The following is a 25,647-nucleotide window of genomic DNA, read 5'->3' as shown; positions in this document are numbered from 1 at the left end:
TGGTCAGGCACACCTGGAGAGCAGCACCTTGTGAGGCACATCTGGAGATCAGCACCTTCTCAGGCACATCTGGGGACCAACACCTGGTCGGGCACATCTGGAGGAAGAGTCAGAGCCTGCTCCAAAGGACTGGGGACACCACAGGGCAGGAGGAATTCTCAGAATCTGAGAGGTTGGAAGAGACCTCTGAGCTCCCTGGGGGGATCTCACAGCCATGGGGATCTCACAGCCCTGTGGATGTGGCACTGGGGACAGGGGCACTGGTGGCCCTGGCAGGGCTGGGGATGGCTGGACTGGTGGAACTGAGAGGGCTTTTCCTTATTTACTGCTCTGAATGTGCTGCACAGCTCTGCTGAGAGCTGAGGGAAACAGCCCAGGCACCACGTGCAACCCCTGCCCACTGCCAGGGGCTGGCTGCACTCAAATCAGCCTTTGGTATACCCCGAGTGATCCAGAGATGACATTTATGAGGGATTTTGGTTCAAAGGGGTTAGAATAGAGGTGCAAATACTGATAAATTATCTTCCTCTTTTTTTCTCTCTCACAGAGCGGAATAAAAATGCCACAGACTCAATTTCTATAATGTTCTGTTTTCATCTGTAAGAAGAAAATTTTCAAGCTTAGGTGCCAAAAGCAGGAAAATTAAATCTCTATTTAGACAGTTAAATAAGAGGTTCAATTTTCAAAGGTACAATACCCTGTATTCTTAATTGCTGCCAGAAGAGACTGAAACCTTACTTTACTTTTAAAAGGGTATTTTCTAAATCTATAAAGAAAACTTTCTTATTTGTAAGCATTTCAACAGAAAATATCCACCAGGGAATGAAGGACAGATGTTCACTGAAAAACAACGTGCTGATTTTTGCTTTTAAAGTTCAACTCCTCGCAACAGGCAACTGAGATGGGTTCAGGAGCAAAGAAGTAACAGAAACCAAAGGCAAATCAAAGGGAAATGGAAGGGAAATCAAAGGTCCCATGCTCAGCTCTTCTTCCTCTCCTCTGCACTGAGGGGCTGCACCCAAGCTACTGCCAGTGGAAATCAGGGAGTGTGGGGAAGGGTTTGGAGCCCCAGGAGAGGCTGAGGGAGCCGGGAAGGGGCTGCAGAATCCCTGAGGGAGCTGGGAAGGGGCTGCACAATCCCTGAGGGAGCTGGGCAGGGGCTCAGCCTGGAGCAAAGGAGGCTCAGGGGGCCCTTGTGGCTCTGCACAGCTCCTGCCAGGAGGGCACAGCCAGGGGGTCGGGCTCTGCTCCAGGGAACAGGGACAGGAGCAGAGGGAACGGCCTCAGGGGAGGGTCTGGGTGGGCATTGGGAGGAATTTCCCCACGGAAAGGGCGGTCAGGGATTGGAAGTGCCCAGGGCAGGGGTGCAGTCCCCATCCCTGAGGGATTTCCCAGCCCTGTGAATGTGGCACTTGGGGACAGGGGCAGTGGTGGCCCTGGCAGTGCTGGAGGTGGTTGGACTCCATGGACTCAGAAGAATTTGCCATCCTGAAGGATTCTGTCACTCCAGGTTCACTCTCAGCTCCTTTTCCCCTCTTTATGGAAGGAGCTCCTGGCTGGGGGCAGCTCCTTCAGTGCCAGGTTTAACCCCTCCCCTGCCAGCAGTTCCAGCACAGCCTGCTCTGTCTCCATTGATCATTCCAGCCTGGGCAGGAGGCACCAGGGCAGAGCTGGGCATAGGGAGGGCACAGTGCCTGCAGGAGGGTGAGGCTGTGCCCATGGTGGGCATGGGGAGGGCTCAGTGCCCGCAGGAGGGTAAGGCTGTGCCCACACTGAGCCACACACACAAGGGAGAAGTTTTTATGTAAACCCCCCCAAACCCCAGCAAAGGGATAAGGAAACCACAGTTTAAATTTCCTTTCAGCTTCATTCCTCCCCACATCCAGCGTAGCTGCTGCTGACACCTGGTCCTGTTCCTGAGCTGAGTACAGCCCAGGGTTCCCCAGGTTTTAAATGTGTAATTCTGTTTCATGCAGCCCTTGCTCTAAGGGTGATCTCCTTAGCCCCCAGCACAGGCAGGGAGCTCTCCAGGCAGACAGGAATGCTGTCAGAGTGCAAGCCTCAGGTGTGACCTTGGCTGGACCAGGAGAGGCTGTGCGTTGGGTCTGTGCTAAACACTTCCCATCACTCCTCCCCACATGCCAGGACCCAAGATTAACACTGACAGGAGATCAGCTGCTCTGAGATAACTTAATGCAGGCTGGAAGGCTCCCAGGGTCGGAAAGCAAACCAAAACACAGCCCATAATTCTGAGGGGAAATGGGGATTTGTCATGAGGTGCTGAAAAACAGCCTGGTGCTGGAATGAGTGAGGCTGTGTGGAGAAGGGCTGTCACCTCCTGATGGGTGTCCTTCGTCCCCCTGTCCTTCCAGCAGAGCTCAGGGAACATTCCAGTGTCACCCTGCAGGCAGGGCACAAACAGAGCTCTCCAGGGCTGCCATCAGCCTCACACCATGCCAAGAACTCCAAAACAAAAACAGGTGTGGGAAGCAAAGGCTGAGGCTTTGCAGGAGGGTCCCCAACACAGGCAGGTGATTCCCTACCCCAGCTGTGTCAGGGGATGGTTTCAGTGTGATTCCTTGCCCCAGCTGTGTTAAGGGATGGTTTCAGTGTGATTCCCTGCCCCAGCTGTCTTCTGTGCTGTGTTTAGATGTTTTCAGTGTGATTCCCTGCCCAGCTGTGTTCTGTGCTGTGTTTAGATGGTTTCAGTGTGATTCCCTGCCCCAGCTGTGTTCTGTGCTGTGTTTAGATGGTTTCAGTGTGATTCCCTGCCCCAGCTGTGTTCTGTGCTGTGTTTGGAGGATGGTTTCAGTGTGGGTGATGCTGTGCAAACACTGAACAAGAGAAATCTCTTGTTCAGGAAGGATCAAGGACGCCGAACCCACACTTCAGGGTGGAAGTTGTTCAAGCAGCTGCTGTTTCTGGAAGCACAAACAGGTTGGTGCTGCTGTGTCACTGCTTTCATAACACCAGGGCTGTTCTCCAGCACCTGGCACCTCCAATAACCCATGGGATGAACTGTGGGTCACTGGGGGTTGGATATTGAAGGGTGGAAGGTGCACTGGGGACACTGAACGAGGCTCTGTGCACTCTGGATGCTCTGCATCACCCAGGACAATGATGGCAGAGCTCAGTTATTATGAACCACGGGCACCTGGACAGTGCAGCAGGACACAGGCTGCTCTCCAGGTCAGCAGGGAAAGTTCAGAAATGAGAACAATATTCCCCTGTTATTAACAAAAGGAGGAGGGAAGGAAAGCATTTCAGCAATAAAAAAATCAGCCTCTGGTTTATTTAAAAAAATACTAAAACAATGAGCTGCAAACAGGGAATCCAGAAAACTCCTCTGATAAATGTCAGTACTTTTAAATTAGGACAAAGAAATTAAAAAAATGGAGGCTTATGTTTAATTCACTTGAAAGCAAATTAAAGGGTTCGGCTTATGGATGAAAGAGAAAATTAGGTTATATTTTTCCCTGAGAGTTACCAAGGCTACTGCAGCCCAGAGAAAGCCACCCAGCCTGGCGAGCTGCTGTTGACAGGGCTGTTTGCACATCTCAAGTGGGTTTAGGAGAAGTGGTTCCATCTCAGGAGCTGGACCAGACACGGTGCCACACCCTGGCAGAGACAACATGTTGGGTCTGTCTAACCCAGGGATCTGTCCCAAAGTAATCCTTCCTCCTCCTCACTTCACAGGGCTGATGACCAGGAAGCCTCCAGCAGTGCCTTGTTTGGTTTTTCAGAGGCTCAGGTGCTTTAAAGTACATCCTACAGTCCCTGTATGCCCATGGCCAGTTCATCCTGCCAGGCTCACTGGGAATTCCAACCGGCAGAGAAAGGGTTTAGGGAGCACCCTTTGCAAGGAAACTTCACTTGCAGGTTTGTGACTTCAGGTTCTGAGCTATTTCATCCTGTTTCTGCTCATTCTTGAGGTCTTCTGTGCGATACTCGGCTCCTGCTACATTTCATGGAGGTTTTTCACTGGAACCTAATTTCCATCTTGGGAGCCAGAATTGTTATGGCAAATCTGAAACAAATCAGTTGTTCAAGGCCAGGCTGGACGGGGCTGGGAGCACTCTGGGGCACTGGAAGATGTCAGGGGTGGAACAGGGTGGGCTTTGAGGGCCCTGCCACCCCAAACCATTCCATGAATCTTCAATTCTCATTTCTTAGTACATTTTCCTTCTCAGTGCACTTTGCTTTTCCCACCCTCCTCAGTGGTTCATATTACAGAAAGCAAAGTTGTCACATTGATTTTTTTTCTGGGGGATGTTACAGACACCAAGGCAAGCACAGAACTGGGTATCAGCCATGGTTCTTCCTTCATTTCTGGACAGTGTCTGTCCAGCTTCCCTTGTTTGCTTTTGGGGTATCCCCTGAATGAATATACAGAGAGCACAGGGAGATTGGGGTCATTACATCACTCCAATTCCCTTTTCCTTTTGGAAACATCAAAATTACTGCAAGCCATGGCAAGTCAAACCTGCTTGGCAATGAGTTTACACACCCTGCAGGTCCTGAGACCCTTCAGGGTCCTTGGGAGAATGAAGATATTTCTGAAAAGGTCTCACAGCAGCTGCAGTTACTGAGGTTTGGTTTCATTTGATCCTAAACTCTAACAAGCAACTCTCCCACTCTCCTGCCAGTCCAGTTTCAGAGGTTGAAGTGCTCCAGAAGTTCAGCAATGAGAGGGTCCCATAAGAACACAGCTGCAAGCAATAACGAGGAGCAAGAGGAGAAGTTCCTGAACACAACCCCTCATGTTTCAGTTCACAGCTCCTGCATCCCCCAGAGAGCTGAAGGCCAGAGCCAGGAGCCTCCTCCTGCCCCTCCTTCAATCAGGAGCAGCCCTATGACCAGAGAGGGGCTGCAGATCAGGTGAGCTGGAGCCCGAGCAGCAGCAGGAGAGGAGATGCAAGTCCCAGCAGGAGATGCAGGTGCCAGCAGGGGATGCAGGTCCCAGAGCAGGGAATGAACATCCCAGGAGCAGGGGATGCAGGTCTCAGGAACAGGAGGGGATGCAGGTCCCAGCAGGAATGCACATCCCAGCAGGAGGGGATGCAGGTCCCAGGAGCAGAGGGGATGCAGGTCCCAGAGGGGGATGCAAGTTCCAGCAGGGGATGCAGGTCCCAGAGGGGGATGCAGGTGCCAGGAGCAGCAGGGGATGCAGGTCCAAGCAGGGGACGCAGATCCCAGAGAGGGATACAGGTGTCAGGAGCAGGGGATGCAGGTCCCAGAGGGGGTTGCAGGTCCCAGAGGGGGTTGCAGGTCCCAGGAGCAGGGGATGTGCATCCCAGCAGGGGATGCAGGTCCCAGAGGAGGATGCAGGTGCCAGGAGCAGGGGATGCACATCCCAGCAGGGGATGCAGGTCCCAGCAGGTTCTCCAGCTCAGGAGAGGGTGGCTGCTCTCAGCAGTGACCTCCCCACCATGGAAGGGGCCCTGCAGCTCTCCTGCCTTGCTCCCACAGCTACTTTGGGATTTGGAGGCCATCTCTGGCCATGGGACTGCATGGCAGGGTGCTGCACAGGAACCTGGCTGTAGAACACATTCCAAAGTTGTCCTTGGTTCCAGTGGGACCAGCTTCACTCTCACAAGTGCATTCCTTTTAATCAGCATATTTTCTGTGCTTTCTCTGCCCAGTGATTTCTCCACGGACCTACCCAAACAATCCTTTCTTTCACTGCCTTTGCTAAATCTGTTGTCTGGAGCTCTGGGGAGCAGCTTTTTGGGATAGGTCTAACAGGAGCAACAATGGGACCTGTTTTTCCAGCTGACTGATCAATACCTTGACTCATTTGCACAGAAAGGGAGCAGGTGACTTTCGGGGGGGTGGAAGGAGTGCCTTTACTTCCTTCACTCATGGAATAAATGGCTTTACTTTCCTCCACTCATGGAATAAATGTCTTTACTTCCTACACTCATGGAATAAATGACTTTACTTCACTCGTGGAAGGAGTGCCTTTACTTCCTCCACTCATGGAATAAATGGCTTTACTTCACTCGTGGAAGGAGTGCCTTTACTTCATTTGAGGAAGGAGTGCCTTTACTTCCCTCCACTCATGGAATAAATGCCTTTACTTCCTACACTCATGGAATAAATGGCTTTACTTCACTCATTGAAGGAGTGCCTTTACTTCCCTCCACTCATGGAAGGAGTGCCTTTACTTCCTTCACTCATGAAATAAATGCCTTTACTTCCCTCCATCCATGGAAGGAGTGCCTTTTCTGCTCCCTACTCATGGAAGGAGTGCCTTTACTTCCCCCACTCATGGAAGCAATGCCTTTACTTCCCCCACTCATGGAAGCAATGCCTTTACTTCGCCCACTCATGGAAGCAATGCCTTTACTTCCCTCACTCACCCCAGCACCCACCCAGCAAGGAGGGGAGAGCCAGCCCTGATGAATGGGGCTGCAGGAACAATGATTCCTCTCTCCTCACAGGATCTGTAGGATCTTTTCTGGGCAGCTTTTCCCAGTGCAGCTCTTGTCTGTCCTGGCTGTCCCACAAGTAATTACAGAGGGCAGGAAATGCCTCCCTGGTGGGATTGGGATGGCCGGTGGGGGTTGTCTGTGCCTGCATTTTCCACATCCCCTAACCCCCCATTTTTTTATTTCCTCTTCAGGCTTAGTAAGAAATGATGCTTTCATTGCACTGATTCCTTGGCAGCTTCCCCTTGTCCGGGGGGGAGGCCCAAGCCTCAGCCCAAGGGGTGACACCAAGGCAGCCTCCAGCTGCTCCTCCAGCTGCAGCTGTGAGGATGCAGGAATTTCATTGACCAAAAGGAAGGATTCCTCTGCTCAGAGCCCAAAGAGGAACAAGGCAGAGCCAGGGAAAACAAGTCCTCACACGGCAGCTCTCTTGGGACACTGAGCTAAACCCATCCCTTTGATGTGATGGGGCTCAGGGCACCTCCCTTGGTCCAAGAGCACCAGAATTCCTCATTCCTGAGGGAGGCAAAGACATTTTTCAAGGAAAATAAATTTTTAAATTTGTTAAAAATCTCACTAAAACTCACATATGTTCCAGTGATTTTTTTTCCCCTGGACAAACAGCCACTTCAAAAATAGAACACTGAAAAAGAAACTGCAAAATAATTAAAAATAATAATAAGCAGAAAAATCCAATCATTTCCCCAGTTTCCCTGTTGATGTTTCAACTGCAGCTCAGTGCAATTTCAGCTTGAAATTTGCTTAAACATAATCATACTGCTCTTAAAGAAATCAAAAAACCCAGCTCCAGAGCAGTGTTTTTTACTCCAAATGAGGCTTTATTAACACTTTCTTTTTCCCCACTGAGTAGCTCAAGAAATGTTCATTTTGGGTGTGAAATACACTTGCTAGGGACATTAATGTATTTACAACTTTTCAGTTCTGGCAGAGGACTAGGAAACCTGTTAAATGGATAGTTCCAGGCTGGAACATGGTAGAAGCTTTCAAAAGGAGAGGAAGGCCAGGGAGGAAGGCCAAGGATCACACTTTCCTTTTGATTTGCCAAGTGGGAAGGAAAAAAAAGGAAAAAGGAAAATAAAAAGTACTTTCTTGACTTTTTCTGTTTGATATATAACACCTACAAATGGCTGTATGAATTATTTCCCTTCTCTGTTTTACTCCTGAAAAGTAAAAGTGTGCAGTTCTTTGCAGGAAGGATTAATGAGGTGATGCCACGAGGAAATGCAAGTTAAGAACCCTGAACAGCTCCAGCGGAAAAAGAAAAACTTCCCAGAGTATTTAAATACCTGTTCAGTGAAAAGATCTGAGCCAGCAGAGGGAAAAAGCTCCCTCTGCAAATATCCAAAAGCTCTGCCTGGGAAAAGTGCCCTGGTCATCCCCTGAACCATCCAGGGAGCCAGGGAAGGGAAGGGAAGGGAAGGGAAGGGAAGGGAAGGGAAGGGAAGGGAAGGGAAGGGAAGGGAAGGGAAGGGAAGGGAAGGGAAGGGAAGGGAAGGGAAGGGAAGGGAAGGGAAGGGAAGGGAAGGGAAGGGAAGGGAAGGGAAGGGAAGGGAAGGGAAGCTGTGTAGGAACAGGGGTGGCTGAGCACAGAACACTGGCTCAGGAATGAGGCTGTCCCTGCTCCATGGGTCAGTTAATTACTGGGGAACCTGAAGATGTCACTTCACGTTTTGTGTCTCAGGTACTCCATGCATGAAATGGAGGCAGTGGGAAATGATGCTCACTCATCATCACAAAGATTAAGGAGCCAGGCTCTGCTCCCTAATCCAGGATCACTTGCTGGGCCCTGGGGATCAGAGCTGGGGGAAGCAGCAGGGAATGGTGGTGGGGGACCAGTGCACCAGGGTGAAGGAGGTGTGGGGAGCTGGATGGGAAGCCATGGAAGCACATCACCCGAATTTACAGAGGCTTTTGGGGGATAACTGGGAGGTCATCACGAGTCAGGGGATTTTGGAAGGGGCCGTGGCCGGGAGGGGGGCAGGACGTGGGCCAAGTGTTCAGGGCAATGTCACTGCCAACAACAGTCGGGAGCAGGACACATCTCCAAGGCGATGAGGCCGGTGCTTCCATCCCAACGGGAGGGCTGGGAGGAGGGGAGAGGCGCCGGGACCCTCCAGGAGGGCAGCGGGGAGGCAGAAGGCAGCCCGGGGCTTGCAGGGTGGAAGGGCCATGCCCAAGGCACGGGTGCAGGAGACGAGAGAGAGAACCCCCGCCCGGGGCCGGGATGCGGGACCGGGGATGCGGGGCTGAGGAGGAGGAGCGGGGCCGGGATGCGGGGCCGGGGAGGAGGAGGAGGAGCAGCAGGAGGAGCGGGGGCCGGGCCCCAAGCCCCTCCCCAGGGCCGCGGCGGGCGGGGGCGGCCCGGGGAAGGCGGCGAGGCTGCCCCGGTGCTCGGGCACGGGGAGCTGCGCCCGCCGCGAGTTCCGTGCTGAGACAGGAGGAGAAAACAAAACAGAAAAACACAACCACAAAGGGAAAAATAACAAACAGAAACAAACAAAGGAAAAAAATCCCAATAAGAAGCAAGGACAATTAACTAATCCACACGCTCAGAGTCAGTGCGGCCATCCCGGAGCGGCCCCTCGGCGGAGCATGGCGCGGGGGGCGGCGGGCAGCCCGGAGCGGGGCCCGGCGCGGCTGCGGGCATGACCCGGGCCCGGAGCGGGGCAGCGCTCGGGCCGGGGGGGCCGGGCCGGGCCGCGGGGCCGCCCCCCTCCCTCCGCCCTGCCCAGCCCTCCGCGCATCCTCCGGCACCGCCGAGCCGCGCCGAGCCGCGCCGGGCCGGGCCGGGGCTCCGAGCCGAGCCCAGCGGGACGATGAGGGGCATCCCCTGCTTCTGCACCCTGATCCTCCTGGGTGAGTAGCGCGGCGCGGCCAGCGGGGCACAACTTTCTGCCGGGCTCGCTCGGGGGGCATCGCGGGCACCCGCGGGCAGGGGCTCCGCTCCGCAGCGCTCCGGGAGCGGCAGTGAGCCCGGCTGGCACCCCCGAGGCCGGGCTGGATGGGCTTGGAACCGCCCGGGCTCGAGGAAGGTGTCGCTGCCCGAGGCAGGAGCGTCGGAACGAGATGCTCGGGAAGGTCCTTTCCAGCCCGAACCATTCCGCGACCCCGTGCTCATCCATCGGCTTTGCCTCCTGTGCTCTGGAGCCGAGCTGGGCTCGCTGTTGCTGTGCTTTCGGATGGTCCTGCTGCCGCGGAGATGCCCAGATGTGCCCCGCGCATTCAGCACTTCTCGGGCACACGGCTCGGAGGGGCTGCGCTGCGAGGGGAGGCAGGTTCTGCACGGCCGGGAATGCCCCGGTGTGCCGGGCTTTGGGGCACGGTGTGCGGGGTGGCAGCCCCGGCTCTGTCCCCGCTCTGTCACAGCCCGAGCGAGCTGCCGGGCTGCGCTCGGGGTCCGCGCTGCGATTCCCTCACACCCCCCGATCCCAGCCGTGCTCAGCGCTTTGTTCCTGCACCGAGAGCAGGGATGAGCGCCCCAGATGTCCCCCCACCGCTGTGACAGCCCCCGTCCCCTGGCGTGGCTGGGAGCCGCTGTCCCCGAGTGCGCGGGGATGTGGCTGCGGCTCCCGTGCTTTGAGCATCCCGCTCGCATTCTTCCTCCCTCCGCCCGGCCCGGAGCGACCGCGTCTCCTGCGCGATTCCCGGGGCTCCCGCGGCCCTGGAGGAAGGGAACGGGGGTGAGGGGGCTGCAGCCTCCGGCAGCGGCTGGGGATGCCCCGGTGCCACCCCGGCTCCTCCCCTTGGGGCATTCTGTCCCCTCCCTGTGCTCCGATGAGGCACCAAAGCTAACATTGAGCTTAAATAGACCAGGAAGGGCTCTGGGGAGGCTGGGAATGGGATGTGCCCGTTGTCTTTGGGTGCCACTGCAGGAGGAAAAGGTCTTGGGGTGACTGTGAGAGGCTGGGACATCGTGGGCGCCCGGCGCTAGGTCCCGCTGGAGCCCCGCTCCTGGGGAAAACCGAGCTCCGGGCAGGACACAGAGCTCCTGACAGAACCGAGCTTTGGCAGGACCGAGCTCCTGGGGAGAACTGAGCTCCCGGGCAGGACCGAGCCCCTGGGCAGGATGGAGCCCCTGGTAGGACACAGAGTTCCTGAGGAGAACCGAACCCCTGGGCACGACCGAGCTCTTGGGGAGAACCGAGCTCCTGGACAGGACAGAGAGCTCCTGACAGGACCGAGCTCCAGGGAAGAACCGAGCCCCTGGCAGAACTGAACCCCTGGGCAGGACCGAGCTCCGTCAGGACCGAGCTTTTGGCAGGACCGAGCTTTGGGCAGGACCGAGCTTTGGGCAGGACCGAGCTCCGGGCAGGACCGAGCTCCGGGCAGGACCGAGCTCCGGGCAGGACCGAGCGGGTTCTCCCGCGGTGGGTTGGCTCTGCCGGAGCTCCAGGTGACTCCCCGTGCCGGCTCTCCCTGTCACTAGATGTCAGCAGCAGCAACCCTTCCAGGTCCCAAAGGTGGGGATGGGGGCAGATCCGACCCCTCAGGAGGGCCCGGCCGTGTTCAGCAGGGCCCGCTTGGCTCCGGGGCTGGGAGTGCCCGGGAGCACGGCACGGCACGGCCGGGATGGCCGCTCCTCCATCCCGGGACAGGGCTGCGCCCGGGCTGGGTGGGCTCAGCCTCCCCCAGGGCTGCAGCTTTTCCCTCGGGCTCTCGGGGCTCGGATGCGAGTCCCGGCCTCGGCAGGATCCGTTTTCCAAGCGGCTCGGATTGGCTCCCTCATTGATTGACTGCCCGATTGACTGGCTGGTGGGCTGATCGATTTCTCTAGAGAAAGTGGGCTTAAAGAAAAGGCAAATGGCCAGTCCCATTGTCGGCAGTGCCGTTGGGAATAGGGGACAGGTGTTAGGGACACACTTGTCACCTCTGCTCCACGCCAGAGCAAAGCCATCAGCTGCTGTTCACCCTTTGCCCTGCTGGTCCTGAGGGACCTTTTCACCCCTGCAGGCACAGCATCACCCCAAGCAGATGCTCCTGGACACCCTCAGCCTTTTCCCTGGGTATTTTTGGGATGTTTGTGTTGTGGACGGACATGGAGATGTGCCTGGGATCCCGTGCAGGGCTGGAGAGGGCAGGCACGAGCCTGGCAATTCCCAGCTTCATCCCAGTGGGCTGCAGTGCGAGCTCCTCGCTTTTGGTGTGTCCTCTGTGGCATTTTTGGGATGATCCTGGCTGCAGGAGGCAGTTCTTGGTGAGATTAGGGCTCTCCTGATGGCAGTGTCACCATCGGGCAGCCTAGATGGAGATCCCAGCTTCCTGCTGGCACAAGCACACAGGGCGGCCCAGAGCAGGCAGCTTGCAGAACTGAGTAGTGTTTTTATTATCCTCAGCTGCTCTTCAGCCAGATCAGCTCCCTGAGCTGTCCCCAGCAGCCACACTGATGTGAGGACAGAGCAGGAGCACAGTGCCACCCCTGAGGACAAGGGACTTGGCTTTGGGCAAGCTCGTGGCTGCTAGAGTGTCCCCTGGTATTTACCTGAGCAGGAATCCCACTCATGGGGCAGTGCTGAGGCTTTCAGGAAGACTTTATGGAAAATCAGGGTTCCAGGAAGCACTGATAGAGTTACATATAAAGAGTGTAATTAATTTGACAAGGACACAGGGCTACGGTGTGAGCAGCCTGAGCAGCACAGCACCTGAGCAGCACAGATCCCATCAAACACTTGCAGGGTTCCTGGGTTTGCCACGGGCTCCTCACAGATCCCATCAAACACTTGCAGGGCTCCTGGTTTGGCTCTGCACAGATCCCATCAAACTTGCAGGGCTCCTGGCCTGGGTTTGGCACAGGCTCCTCACAGATCCCATCAAACACTTGCAGGATTCCTGGATTTGTCATGGGCTCCTTACAGATCCCATCGAACACTTGTAGGGTTCCTGGTTTGGCACAGGCTCTGTACAGATCCCATCAAACACTTGCAGGGTTCCTGGGTTTGGCACAGGCTCTGCACAGATCCCATCAAACACTTGCAGGGTTCCTGGTTTGCCATGGGCCCTGCACAGATCCCATCAAACACTTGCAGGGTTCCTGGTTTGCCATGGGCCCTGCACAGATCCCATCAAACATGAGACGGTCTGGCCAATTTTCACCTGGTTTGGGAACTCAGATCCCTGGGGAAAAACAGGAAAAAAAATCTCTTGATAAATGCATCTGTGTGTGTGAGAGAGGGAAACTCTCCTTAAATGAGTGGCTTTGTCAGTTCTGACGGGAGCAATCTGATTTTTACATCAACGGGAATGTGATATTTGTGTCTGTCCGTGTTGGTGCAGAGGAGAAATAAAACTTCTCCCTCATCAAGCTGCCCACTAATGCTGTGCAGATTGCTCTGCAAGGACCTTACCACACCCAGAAAATATTTTTTCCAGAGCTCTGGAGCCTTAAATAGCAATTATTGCTGGGTAAAAATTAGTACTACTTAAGGCTAATAATTAGTACGAATTACTGTGAATAGCATTTTATTTTGCTTTTGGAGACAGAAATGTCTTCCCTGTTCTCCCAGCAATTTTCACAGATGATTTCTATTGTGCCTGAAATTCCCTTCATCATTTTCACACAAGACTTGCTCATTTTTATAACTTTCCACTTGGTCATTTTAAAACATGACTTCTAATGTCTCTAAAGTTTGCCACCTTTTGATAAAAATACCCTGCTACCAAGATATTCATGATTTCTTTTTCCCTCTAGTGGACTTTATATTCCTTTTGCCTTCCCTAAAAAATGTATAAATGACCTCTTTCTTCTCAACCCAAAAGTGAGAGAGGACAAATTGAAAGGTAGTTCTCCTGCTAGAAGAATTTTTTTCAGAAGAACACATTTCACTGAAAAAATAAAAAGGAACAGAACTATGACAAGCTTGTTCCTGTCAATCTTCGGTTCAGAACAGCTCCCTTGTTTCAAAAGCCTCTGTCAGAATCCCCTGTGGTAGCAGTGGAACAGAGCCCCTCCTGGCAGTGCCTGGGCTCAGGGAGAGGGCTGGCAGAGCTCATCCACCTGCTCTCCCTGCTCCCCCCTTGGTCCATTCCTGCTGGGCTCTGCACTCCTGGGGAAGCAGCCTGGAACCAGGGATGGGTGAGAGGGGGAGCCTGAGGAGCTGGTGGGAGGTGGCACCAGGGATGGGTGAGAGGGTGTCTTGGTTTGGAAAGACAGGAGTCTGCTAAGGAAGGCAGGAGCCTCCCCTGAAATGGAGAATGTAAACCCTTCCCACTCCTCCCAATTGCTATAAATTTTAAATTAAGGGGCTCTCAGGCAAAAATATGGGAGCAGGAAATAACAGTTCTTTAATAGGGAAAGGAAGAACGTAAAAGGATAAAATAAACAATGCAGTACACTAGAACAACACTGCCACAGTCAGAACCCAACCTGACACCCTGTGGGGTGTTGGTGGCAGTCCCATTGGAAATGTGGCTCAGCCCTCCTGCAGTGTCAGGGGTGGTTCTGTTGGAGCAAGGGGATCCTTTAGAGAAGGATGTATTCTTCCTCTGAAGATCCAGTGGAAGGAGAGGCAGCTGCTGTTCCTCTGGGGAATCCCATGGAGAAAGCCGTGCTGGTGTCTCAAAACCTCTGGATTATATCTGGGTAGCAATGCTTGGCTCCTCCCTCTGGGCTCACATCTCACAATGGGATGCTGTAGTTCTTATCAGTCATGCAGTGACATTCAATAATCTGTTATCAGCAGATGTCCCCTCCTGAGGGAGGTGTGAATGTGGTCACTCAAAGAGAGAGATAAAGCAAACTGCCCACTTGACAAAAGGTAATCTGCCATACAGATGGTAATTGCAAACATCTTGCATTGCAGTCTTCAGCAGAGGGTGAGCCTGAGGAGCTGGTGGGAGATGGCACCAGGGATGGTGATTCCTCCTGCAGGTGGACAGGGAGGAGAGCCCAGCCTGTGTGTCTGGGCAGGGGTGTGGGGGTGCAGGACAAGGACCCAAGGCTGCCTCACACAGGACAAGGAGGGTTTCCAGAGGGGAAGCCACCATCCATCCTGGGCAAGGAGGAGCTGGGAGTGCCACAAGGAAGGAAAATGAGTCTGCAGGAAGGTCACATCACACTGAAATCACCTGTGAGTCATCCAGGACCTGGGGCTGGTACCACAGCGGGCTCTGGCTGAGCTGCAGTGAGTTTGGTGGGCACTGAGAGAGGTTGTGTGTGATGGTGTTCAGAGGGGTCTCAGGTTGAGGGAAGAGATGAGGATCTGACTCCGTGTTTCAGAAGGCTGATTTATTATTTTATGATATATATTATATTAAAACTATACTAAAATAATAGAAGAAAGGATTTCATCAGAAGGCTAGCTATGAATAGAATAGCAAAGAAGAATGATAACAAAGGCTCTGTCTCAGACAGAGGGTCTGAGCCAGCTGACTGTGATTGGCCATTAATTAGAAACAAGCACATGAGACCAATCACAGATGCACCTGTTGCATTCCACAGCAGCAGATAATCATTGCTTACATTTTGTTCCTGGGGCCTCTCAGCTTTTCAGGAGGAAAAACCCTAAGGAAGGAATTTACCATAAAAGATGTCTGTGACAGTTGTGGTCCTCGTGGACATTGCCAGGCATCTCCTGCATCTCACCAGAGTGGTGGAGGCCCCACCTCTGGAAGCATCCAGGCTGAGGCTGGATGGAGTGTGAGCAACCTGCTGTGGTGGAAGTTGTCTCTGCTCTTGGAAAGTTCCTTTCAACTCCATCCAGTCTGTGACTGGGATTTTTGATTAAATGAACTTTCAAAGGTCCCTTCCAACCCAAACTGCTCTGTGACTCTGTGGTGAGCTGGTGCCCCAGCTGCAGATCTCCTTGGGCCCTTTCAGTCCCCCAGCAACGGCACATCTGTCCCTACCCTGAGGGAACAGAGATCCTCTTCATTCACATCTGCGCTGTCCACAGAGCCTGCCCATGCCTTGTGCTCTGCCCCCTGGCAGGAGCTGCTGGGGCTGTGGGCTGTGGCTGCAGCAGGAGCTGGAAGGGATGGATGGCCCCAGAGACACAGAACAAACCCCACTGCCCCAGAGTCCTCATGGGGAAAAGTTCTTCCCTGTGTCCTGCTGTGTTAGATGAATATTCTGCAGCTCAGAACTGCTCTGGCCATGTCCTGTCACTCTCATCTCCCTTCATGTGAATCCATCTCCTTCCTCCAAGGTGTCCCCTCCAAGCTCAGGGGGCCCTTGTGGCTCTGCATAGCTCCTGCCAGGAGGGCACAGCCGGGGGGATTTGGGATCTTATCCCAGGGAACAGGGACAGGGGCAGAGGGAACAGCTCAGGGGAGCTCAGGGTGGGCATAGGGGACATTCCTCATGGAAAGGGCAGGGGTGGTGTCCCCATCCCTGGAGGGATTTCACAGCTGTGTTGATGTGGCACTTGGGGACACGGGCAGGGGTGGCCCTGGCAGTGCTGGGGAATGGTTGGACTCGGTGCTCTGTTCCGATTCAGAGGGCTTTTCCAATTGAAATTATTCTGGGACTCTATTTTTCTCTTTCTATGCAAATCCATCTGGAAAGCAGTTTGCATGAAAGCTGCAGTGAGAGCAGTTGTGCTGTGGCTCTGATTTATGGAACCCAAGTGGCAGAGCCTGTCTGTGGTACCTGTCCCCACTGAGTAGAGTTATTGCAGCACTCCCCCTGTGCTGGTGACATATGGCTCCAGGGCTGCTCTGACACACAAGTGCAGCCAGCTGGCTTTGGAGGGGAAAGGAATGGCACAGATTTTTTGGTGCTTCTTCCAAAAGGAGGATCAAATTGCTCATCTTTCAAACACCTCCGAGCTCAGCCATCTCTTTGTTGCCCCAAGGGGGTGGCAGTGCACTTTGGGATGGGAGCTTAACCAGCTCCAGATGCTGAGGGCTGTGAGTTAAGCCTTGAGAGGCTGCTGGGTGTTCCCTCCTCACCTCCTGTTACTGGTACAATGAAAAGGAGGCAGGCACACAGTTTGGGTCAGGCCCACCTGCAGTGCTGCTGCCCGAGCTGTAGGGCTGAGCTGCAGCCCACCCTGCTCAGGGGATCAGCTCTGCTGCGCCTGCAGGGACTGGGCTGCCCCGGCTGCAGGAGGGCTGGAAGTGCCCAAGGAAGGGTTCAGCTCCAGACTGGAGCAGCTCAGGGAGCCCCTGCATGGTCTGAGGTCTCTGGAGCCTCAGAGCTGAGCTGGACCCAGCCAGTGCCCAGGACAGGTCCTGAGAGAGCTCCAGGGTGCCTAAAGAGGTGCTGGAGTGAACTCCATCTCTGCAAAATAATCAGGCTTTGCTTTCAGCTGTGCATCAAATGAGGCTGGCTGGTGCCTCCTGGGAAATCCCATCCTCCTCGATTAATCAGAGCAAAGGAAACACAGGGCAGCCACAGCCTCGTGGGGAGGGAGCCTTCACTTGGAACGTGGCTGTGAATTCTTGTTTTGAGCAAACACCGTGTCTGGGCCACCACTCTGCAGAGTTCGTGTGGTCCTGTCCGTGAGAATTTTACATAAACAGTCAAATCAATCATAAAGGGGTTTGAATTTCTCAATTCATCTTCTTGTACTGTTGCAGCCTTTATTGAACGCTTTGCTCCTTTTTCTTTCCTCCTGCTGCCCAAACTGGACCCCCCCTAAGTGTCACCTCCACCTTATTAACTCTTGCAGCCTTTATTGAACACTGTGTTTTATTGTTTCCTCTTGCTGCTCTAATGGCATCCCCCAAAGGCATCACCTGCACCATGGTGACAACTGGAATGTCTTTCTGTCCCTTGCTCAGCCCAGGGGAAGGTGTCCCTGCCTGTGGCAGGGGTGGAACAGGATGAGCTTTGAGGTTCCTTCCAGACCATCCCATCCCATCCCAGGGTTCCAAGGCTGAGTGCTCTGCATCCCCATCCCTGCAGTCCAACTCCAAAGGGCTGGCTGTAGATGCAATGGTTTGTCCCTGTGCAGCCAACCCACCCGCCCTTCCTCAGAGCTGCTCCAGTGAGGAAACCCAGGAGGAGGCTGACAGCTCACCTGTGTGTGGCTTTGGGTGAACAGCTTTTGGATCAGAGTACCTGCTCCCTGTGCTGTCCCTTCCCTGTGTGTGCAGAGCAATAATCTGCCCGTGCCAGCTGCCCAGGGGGCTCAGCTGTGCTTCCCCAGCCCCTGCAGCCTGCAGGGAGGCAGCAGCTGGCTCTGCAGGGCTCTGCAGCTTCCCTTGGATGCTGCTGTGAGCAGCGCAGGGTATCTTAAAGGGCTCTCACAGGGCTGGGGAGACAGAAGCCCCTGGAACCCTCTGTGACTCTGTGAGGAGGACTGCAGGTGAGGACGTGGTGCTGGTGTGTGTGATGGGGAGGAGAGCAGCCCTGCATGCTGAATTCTGGGGTTTGGGAAGAGCCAAAGGAGGGGACATGGGGTTGGTGTGTGTGATGGGGAGGAGAGCAGCCCTGCATGCTGAATCCCCAAAGGAGGGGACATGGTGCTGGTGTGTGTGATGGGGAGGAGAGCAGCCCTGCATGCTGAATCCCCGGGGTTGGGAAGAGCCAGAGGTGGGGACATGGTCTTGGTGTGTGTGAGTGGATAGGAGAGCAGCTCTGCATGCTGAATCCTGGGGATTGGGAAGAGCCCAAGGCATTGAGCTGCTTGTGTGAGCCCTGGGTGAGCTGGGTGTGCTGAAGTGTCTCCTGCTGCTGAGGAGTTCACTCCTCCTTGCAAGGTTAGTTGATTTGACATGAGTTACAGCAATTTCACGGTACATTTTTCCCTCCTTCCAAGACATTTGTCTTGTTTCTTCCTCTTGGTAAGAGAAAATAACCAGTAGGCTGCTTGAGAGACAAAGTGCTCACCTTGGGCTGCTGTCACAGGGGACACACAAAATCCCTGGGGGAGCACAGAGCTTTCCTTCAGTGTGGGAAGTGCTGGGGGTTCGTGGTGCTCAGAGCCTGGAAAAACCCCCAAGGTAACAGAGGAGACAGGTGTGTGCACAGGGGGCTGGGATGAGGAGGAGCTCCAGCTGTGGGTGAGGAATCAGTGCCTTCAGAACAGACCATGCTGGGGCTCTGACACCTCACCCTGAGCATGCCAAGTTCAGGCAACACCGTGGGCTCACACCTTCTGTCTGCTGCCTGGCAGGGAACTGCTGCAGGAGAAGCTGAAATGTTGCACTCTGTGATCCCAGAGGTATTTCCTAACCTAAAAGGTGTGCTGTGGTTCTGTTAATAAAAGCTTGGATTTCAAACTACCTGAAGGGAGAAGAGCCAGTTTGCCCTTAGAGGGCTGATGGGATCACTGAAGGACTTGTCAGGCTTTGGAGAAAACCATAAACCAAAATGCTGCCCTGGGGAGCTCCCCAAAAGTGCCTGGGTGCCCCATCCCCTGGGAACATGCTGATTTTCCCTCTCCAGTCAGAAATCTTGTCTCCTTTTTGTGATGTTGAAAGGAAATGTCCTGAGGTGAGGAACCTCCTGTAGGACACAGCTTTGGAGGCTCTCCTGCTGTGTTGGGGACTTGGCTGAACTTGCACTACAGGAGTTGTCTGTCAGGGCCAGAGGGTTTGGGAAGGGAACAGTGGGAAGGTTCTGAGCAGATTCTGCTCTGGAAGTGGGATGTGGAGGAAAAGAGGCTCCTGAGGTGTCAGACCGGAGGTGCAGAGGGAGCATCCCACGGCGACAGGAATTCACAGGTGTTGAGGAAGATGAAACAGGAAAGCCTTACAAATATGATTGTCTGGCAAAAGATTTTGAGAATATGGAAACTATAAGTGAGATTGAAATGAAAGCAAGCTCTGAGATACCTCAGTTACTGAACAACTGGAAAACAATGGTGTGGCCAGCTGAAGGTGATCCCCTTTTGATGGAACAACACCCTCTGCCTGCAGACAGCTCCAAGGGTCAGAGCAGACCCTACAGCTTGGCAGAAGGGGTCCAAAGAGGAGTTTTTAGGGTTTAAAATGTAACACAGTGTGGTAATGTAGTGATTCTTACAGGCTGTATGTAAATGCTATAGAATTTGTGTATTGTACTGGAATGGTTAGTGAGGATCAGAATATTCAACACAGATGATTTGTTGTATTGTAACAGGAACTTCGCTCTCTTACCCCATTTATTCTCTTACCCCTTTTACTCTCTTGCTCTTTTTTTCTCTTACCCTCTCATCCTCTCTCCCCCTCTCTCCTCTCGGGCCTGCTCTGAGTTGTGGCTGCAGCTCCCAGCAGGGCCCTGCACCCAGGCCCTTTGCAATAAACCCCAAATCCCAGCAGGGCCCTGCACCCAGGCCCTTTGCAATAAACCCCAAATCCCAGCAGGGCCCTGCACCCAGGCCCTTTGCAATAAACCCCAAATTCCAAAAGGCCCCTGCACCCAGGCCCTCTGCAATAAACCCCAAGTTCCTGACCTGGCTGCAGAGATCTCTCCTCTCCGTCCGTCCCGACCATCCTCCCCCCACAATGCTCTGACGTACAGGAATCCAGGAGCTGGGAGAGGAGCACATGCAGGATGGGGAGCTCTGAGAGCCCTGCTGGATCCAGGGAGCCCCAGGGGATGGAGTTTCCTTCTGCCAAAGGGGATGTGGCTCTCTGCAGGTGAGGAGGCAGCTTGGGGCCGTCTGTCAGATTGGGGTTGGACACACGTCCCAGGAGAAGCAGAGGTAGATTTTCACCTTCCTGGGACTGCTGCAGGCAATTCACCTTCCTCTCTGGTGCTGCTTCATTCCTGCTCCCCACAGACGAGCCAGGGCAACCCCTGATGTGTGCTGGGAAGCCTGTGAGTAATTAACTACCTGACTCCAGGGCTCCAGAGCTCTAATTGAGGTCATTAGATGCTATTGCATTACCAGTAAGTTCTGATCATAATGGAAGGGCTGGAGCAAAAAACAAACTAGCAAACAGGAATTATAAAAAACCCAAATAGCAAGAAGAAATGCAGTGAACTCCCCCAGAAGTGTTCAATCTGCAGGGTGAGCCTGTCCCATAGGATGAGGAATTGTAGCATCTGCCTCTGGGTCTCTCAGGTTTTGGATAATGATGCAAACTCACTGCATCCATGTGTAAAATCAGGATATTTTTAAAGCAGGGGAATTCTTGTGAGCAGAACCAGCAGTGTTTGACCTGGGATATTTGTGTTTGTGGCCAGCAGCAAACTCCAAGCTGGGATCAGAAACATGATGACTTCCAGCAGCCCCTGCCTGAGCACAGAGCCCACTGAGCCCTTCCTCAGGCAGGACCAAGGTGAAGAGTTCTGCAAAGCTTCCCCCATCCCAGGGATGCACGGGGAGCTTTAACAGCCTCTGGCACAAGGGCAGGCTGGAAAGCAGCAGCTCATTTCCCAGAAAAATATTGGGCTTTTGGTACAGTTTGACTTTCGAACAACAATGACAGATCAGGAGCAGTAAAATTTGAAATAAAAGATAGCAAGTGGAAAATGAAATGCTTATTAAGTATAATTCCAGGGGAAGAAAAATGAGGACTAAAATGAAGCTGCAGATGTTCCTCTTCTGTTTTATCTGCTTTTATTGAGAAAACAGAAAATGGTCTTCCCAGAGGGACCTTTGGCAGGAAGAGAAATGGAATCTGTCTCTCACTTGTCCCACACACCAGACAGGTCCCAGAGGCTGCAGGTAATGGGTTTTACCCCACCTGGTTTTCACCTGCTCTTCTGAACTTCTACTTTCAATTGAGAGGAGAAGATGTTAGGCCTGGAGGGACACTGCTCCTCTCTGCACGTTGGTGTTACTCCCAAGGGCTTCAAAGCCAATCCCAGTGACACTTCTGGCTCTGTCCTTGATCAGTGAGATGAACCCAGCCAAAGCCACCAAGCTCTCATGGTCCTCCAAGGAGCAGCTGATGTGGAGGGAGAAGTCAAGGACCCATCATTTCAGTCTATACAACCAAAGAAATTAAAGATTAAAAAAATGAGATTAAAACATTATTTAGTGTTTTGTTTTCCTACTTGCAAAGCCCAGATTTTCCCAGGAAACATATTTTTCCATGTTTAAAAGAGAAATCCAATGAGAAACTTGTGTTTCACATTAGGGCTCTAGCCCTGATGATGGTTGGAGCTGCGTGGACTTGGTGCCTCCTCTGGGGCTCACAGAGTCCACCCAGAGCCCAGGAGCGTTTGGGGCCATGGGAATTGCTTGTCCCACTGTTAAAGTCCCTGAAGAGGTGTTGGCCATGGTCAGCCAGTCCTGTCCTGGCCCTGCTCACAAGGCAGGGACCATTCCCAGCTGGTGTGAGAGGGGCTGCTCTGTTTGCAGGAGGGCAGAGTTTACCAGCTCTGGTCACTGGCACCTGCACCTTGGCTTTTCTGGGCTCAGTGGGCAAGGCAGGGCACTGAGACCAACCCTTCCCCTGCCTGCCAGGCCTGCCTGCTGCTCAGGAGCCCCCAGGTCCTGCTGGACAAACGTTCCAGCTTCATCTCCTTAGCCCCCACCTCCATCTCCCATCGCCTTTCTGCTGCCCCAGGGCAAGGCACTGGGTGTGACATGAGATGGCAGGTGATGGCACTGGCTGTGGCACAGAGCAGGTGATGGCACTGGCTGTGGCACAGAGCAGGGAACGGCACTGGCAGAGCCCTGGCTGTGACACAGAGCAGGGGATGGCACTGGCTGTGACACAGAGTAGGTGATGGCACTGGCAGAGCACTGGTTGTGACACAGAGCAGGGGATGGCACTGGCAGGGCACTGGCTGTGGCACAGAGCAAGTGATGGCACTGCCTGTGACATGAGATGGCAGGTGATGGCACTGGCAGGGCACTGGCTGTGACACAGAGCAGGGGATGGCACTGGCAGGGCACTGGCTGTGATACAGAGCAGGGGATGGCACTGGCAGGGCACTGGCTGTGATACAGAATAGGTGGTGGCACTGGCTGTGACACAGAGCAGGGGATGGCACTGGCAGGGCACTGGCTGTGACACACCTGACACAGAACAGGTGATGGTCCTGGCTGATTTAGGGGAGCAGGCAGGTCTGGAAGGTGTGAGCACACCCAGAGCACAGAGCCAGCTCTGGGCCAGGCTGGGTGCCGGGCCAGCAGGAGCTCCTGCAGAGCTTCTGTGAGCCCTTTGAGCCCTCGGTGCCCTCTGTGAACCCTCTGTGAGCCCTATGAGCCCTCTGTGAGCCCTCTGTGAGCTCTGCCATGCCCTCTCCAGCAGGCAGAGCCTCTCCTGCCTTGCAGTGCAGCGAGCACAGCCTCACAGAGCAAGGGAGGGCACGGGAGAGATGCCTGGGGTGGGTGCCTGGCTTACCCAGAGCTGCAGAGGGAAGAAAGGCACAGGAGAGAACAGGATCTCACTCTATAAATACCTGCAAGGTACCAGTTCCAGGGAGGGAGAGGAGGATTAGTCACACTCCTGTGAGACAGGGAGGGGAGGGCAGACAGCAACAACGTGAAGCACTGGAGGAAAAAGTTCTGAGTATTACAGTGAAATGTTTAGGCTATTTTTCTTTCTCATTTGTAATGGAAAAAGAAATTGCAGGGTCTCAGTCTTAGTTATCCTTGAGGCTTGATGAATTTTTTCAGGGGAGTTGTGAGTCACAGGCATGAGGAGCAGCCAGTGCATGGCTGTGTGGGATCTGCAGGTCCTGGGGATCATAACCATGAGGAGCAATCAGTGCATGGCTGTGTGGGATCTGCAGGCCCTGGGCAGTCACAGGCATGAGGGGTACCCAGTGCATGGCTGTGTGGGATCTGCAGGCCCTGGGTGCACCCAGGGTTAAACAAGGGGCCAATGTGGCCTTTGGGACAGCAGCAGTGTCACCAGTGTTAGGAAAATTAATCCACAAGCACCAGAGGTTTGTGTCCAAAGAGGACACAGAGGAGTCCTTTTTTGGCTTTATTCCAATAAAGGGAGAGGCCATGGGACATTCCCCTGGGATCTCTCCAATTTTTGGAGGACACAGCCTCCCTTTTTATCCCAATTTCCCAGCCACATTTCCCTCTCTCTTTCCCCATTGGCTGAGGTACTTGAGAGGTACAGACTTCCCAAAACGCCTGACACTGAAGATTTCTCAAAGATTTCCCTCTAATATTTATATAACTCTCTAACATATATGTATAACTCTCTGTTTTAATTTTTAATTCTTATGGAATTTAGGGGTTTTTCTTCCCCATTGTTTCTTTCATCTCTCAATGTCTAATTTCATTTATCAGCAAACCTAAAGTTTATTTGTAAAAGCAAATATCTTTTTCCATTCATCAATCAGTGGAATCCTTCCCATTGCTTCTTTTATCTCCCGGTGCTGGTTTTATCTACCAGCAGCCCCACAGCTTGTTTGGAAAGACAAATTTGCTATTCCTCTCACCAGGCAGAGGGTGACCCTGCTGCCTGCTGCACTGGGAGCCCAGGGCTGGCCACAGCTCTCCCCTTCCCCAGAACATCCCAGACTGGTGTGGAGGTCCCCAGGGAAGGAGGTGCTGCTCGGTCTCTGTGCCTTTGGATGCTGCAGCTGGGAGGGCTCTGGGTGACCCTAAGCTCTGCCCATGGCTCCTGGGGTGAGTGGGCTCCTGCTCCTGTTCCTGCTCTGCCCCAGGGCAGTCCTGGTATCTCAAACCCAGTGTCCCCTCCCAGGACAGAGCTCCTGTTCCCCCTGGGATGGAGCGGGGCCAGGCAGGAGTTTGGGGCTCCCCTCCCCAAGGGGTTGGCTCCATGTCCAGCTTGGACAGACACTCCTGTTGTCACCCTCCATTGTGCTGGGACCCAAAAGTAAATCTTTCAAAAAAAAATAAGGGTTGCTGCTGGCAGGATGTTTGCCCCTCTCCTCAAGTAAGTGCCAAGAACTCTGTCTCATAACCAACCAGCTGGGCAAATATAGGTGTCCCTGGAGAAAACCCTTCAGGCTGGAAGAATAAACACCTTGATCCAAATAAAGGTAAACAATTGAATTGTGTTGTTCTTCCAGCTGTGTTTTCCTGAGAAAATTTCCTGAGAAAATGAGTCTTGTGTATGTCAGTCTGCCCCCCCCGGGCTGGTCAGACAGAATCACAGACTCATGGAGTGGTTTGGGCTGGGGGGGATCTCAAAGCTCATCTCCTTCCACCCCCTGCCCCAGCAGAGACACCTTCCACCAGCCCAGCTTGCTCCAAGCCCCATCCAGCCTTGTTGGATGAGAGGTTTCAGGAGAAGTTCAGATCAATGAGCTTTGGGAATGGGAATGAGCTGCTCGTGCTGCTCACTGTGGAAGGGTTAGCTCAGAGCAAAAAGATGTGTGTGGAAGGGGATGCAGGAACCCAGTTGCTTTCAGAGTGCTGCTTGCTTTGTGCCAGGCTGCAGGCACACAGGGGTGGTGGCTGCCAGTGGGGTGAGCCTCATCCCCAGTGGGTTCAGCTGTGCAGGACAGGTGAGCAGCACTGACAGCAGTGAGCCACAGGGTGCCCAGGTGAGCAGCACTGTCAGCACTGAGCCATGGGGTGCCCAGGTGAGCAGCACTGACACCTGTGCCCAGGTGTGCTGGGCAGCCATGGAGGGAGCAGAGAGCACACAGGTGTGATGTGTGAGCATGAGGGGATAAAAGGCTGGGCTGGAGAGCAAGAATGGCAGATACCTGAAGCCTTCTGAAGAGATAAGATGTATGTGTCAAAGCTTTCTGAAATTGTGTGGTGATGCTCTGGGTACCGTGGCCATCTCAGCTGTGACACCAGGCTGAGATGTTTTTCCTTAGGACTGTGGGTGGCTTGCTGCAGGAACTCCCCAGGTTATGTTTTCTTGCTGTGGTGTCCCCTTGGACATGCCAGGGCTGTGGGGGAATTGCTCTGGGGCAGCAGGAATCACTGTTGGGGATGAGGGGAACTGGGGAAAGAACAGGCTCAGGGAGAAGCTTCCCGGGTTTGAGTCCCTCTTCGTGACAGAGCCTGGGGATCAGGAGCCCCTGGCTGTCCCAAAGCCATTTGTCAGCTCCAGCCCCAGGTCAGTGAGTGCCTCCCTGGGCTGATGGCTGGGGTGGGACACAGGGACAGCTCTGTCCATCCCAGATCATGTGGGGGGCACAGGGCAGGGCAGGAGGCCTCCAGAGCTGGCTCCAGCAGCTCCTGTGATCCTGGGCAGGGATATGGGGAATGCCAGGGCAGGAGGGCTCCAGAGCTGGCTCCAGCAGCCCCTGGGACCCTGGGCAGGGATATGGGGACCTGTCTGGTGCTTCCTCTGCCCCCCTGAGTTTGAGTGCTGTGCTCCCATCTGAGCCTCACTGCCCCTTGCCTTGGTTCTTGTCCTGCTGCCCCACAAATCCAGGGCAGCAGAGCCTCTGATCTGCCCCTTTGTCCATTGCACACAGAAATCT

General features: G+C 53.9%; 1 protein-coding gene across 1 annotated transcript in view; it reads left to right on the top strand.

Moving 5' to 3' along the window:
* Positions 1–9,194: 9,194 nt before the first annotated feature.
* Positions 9,195–25,647, top strand: part of LOC131557000 (GDNF family receptor alpha-4) — a 71,804-nt gene continuing 55,351 nt past the window's right edge. Inside the window, exon 1 of the mRNA XM_058803989.1 lies at positions 9,195–9,308. Coding sequence (XP_058659972.1) covers positions 9,269–9,308 — 40 coding nt within the window. The 5' untranslated portion in view covers positions 9,195–9,268. The remainder of the gene's footprint in view (positions 9,309–25,647) is intronic.

The sequence above is a fragment of the Ammospiza caudacuta genome, chromosome 4 (assembly GCF_027887145.1).
Source record: "Ammospiza caudacuta isolate bAmmCau1 chromosome 4, bAmmCau1.pri, whole genome shotgun sequence".
Taxonomy (NCBI): domain Eukaryota; kingdom Metazoa; phylum Chordata; class Aves; order Passeriformes; family Passerellidae; genus Ammospiza; species Ammospiza caudacuta.
Note: the sequence above shows the minus strand (reverse complement) of the source record. Positions and strands in the feature narration are given on the sequence as shown.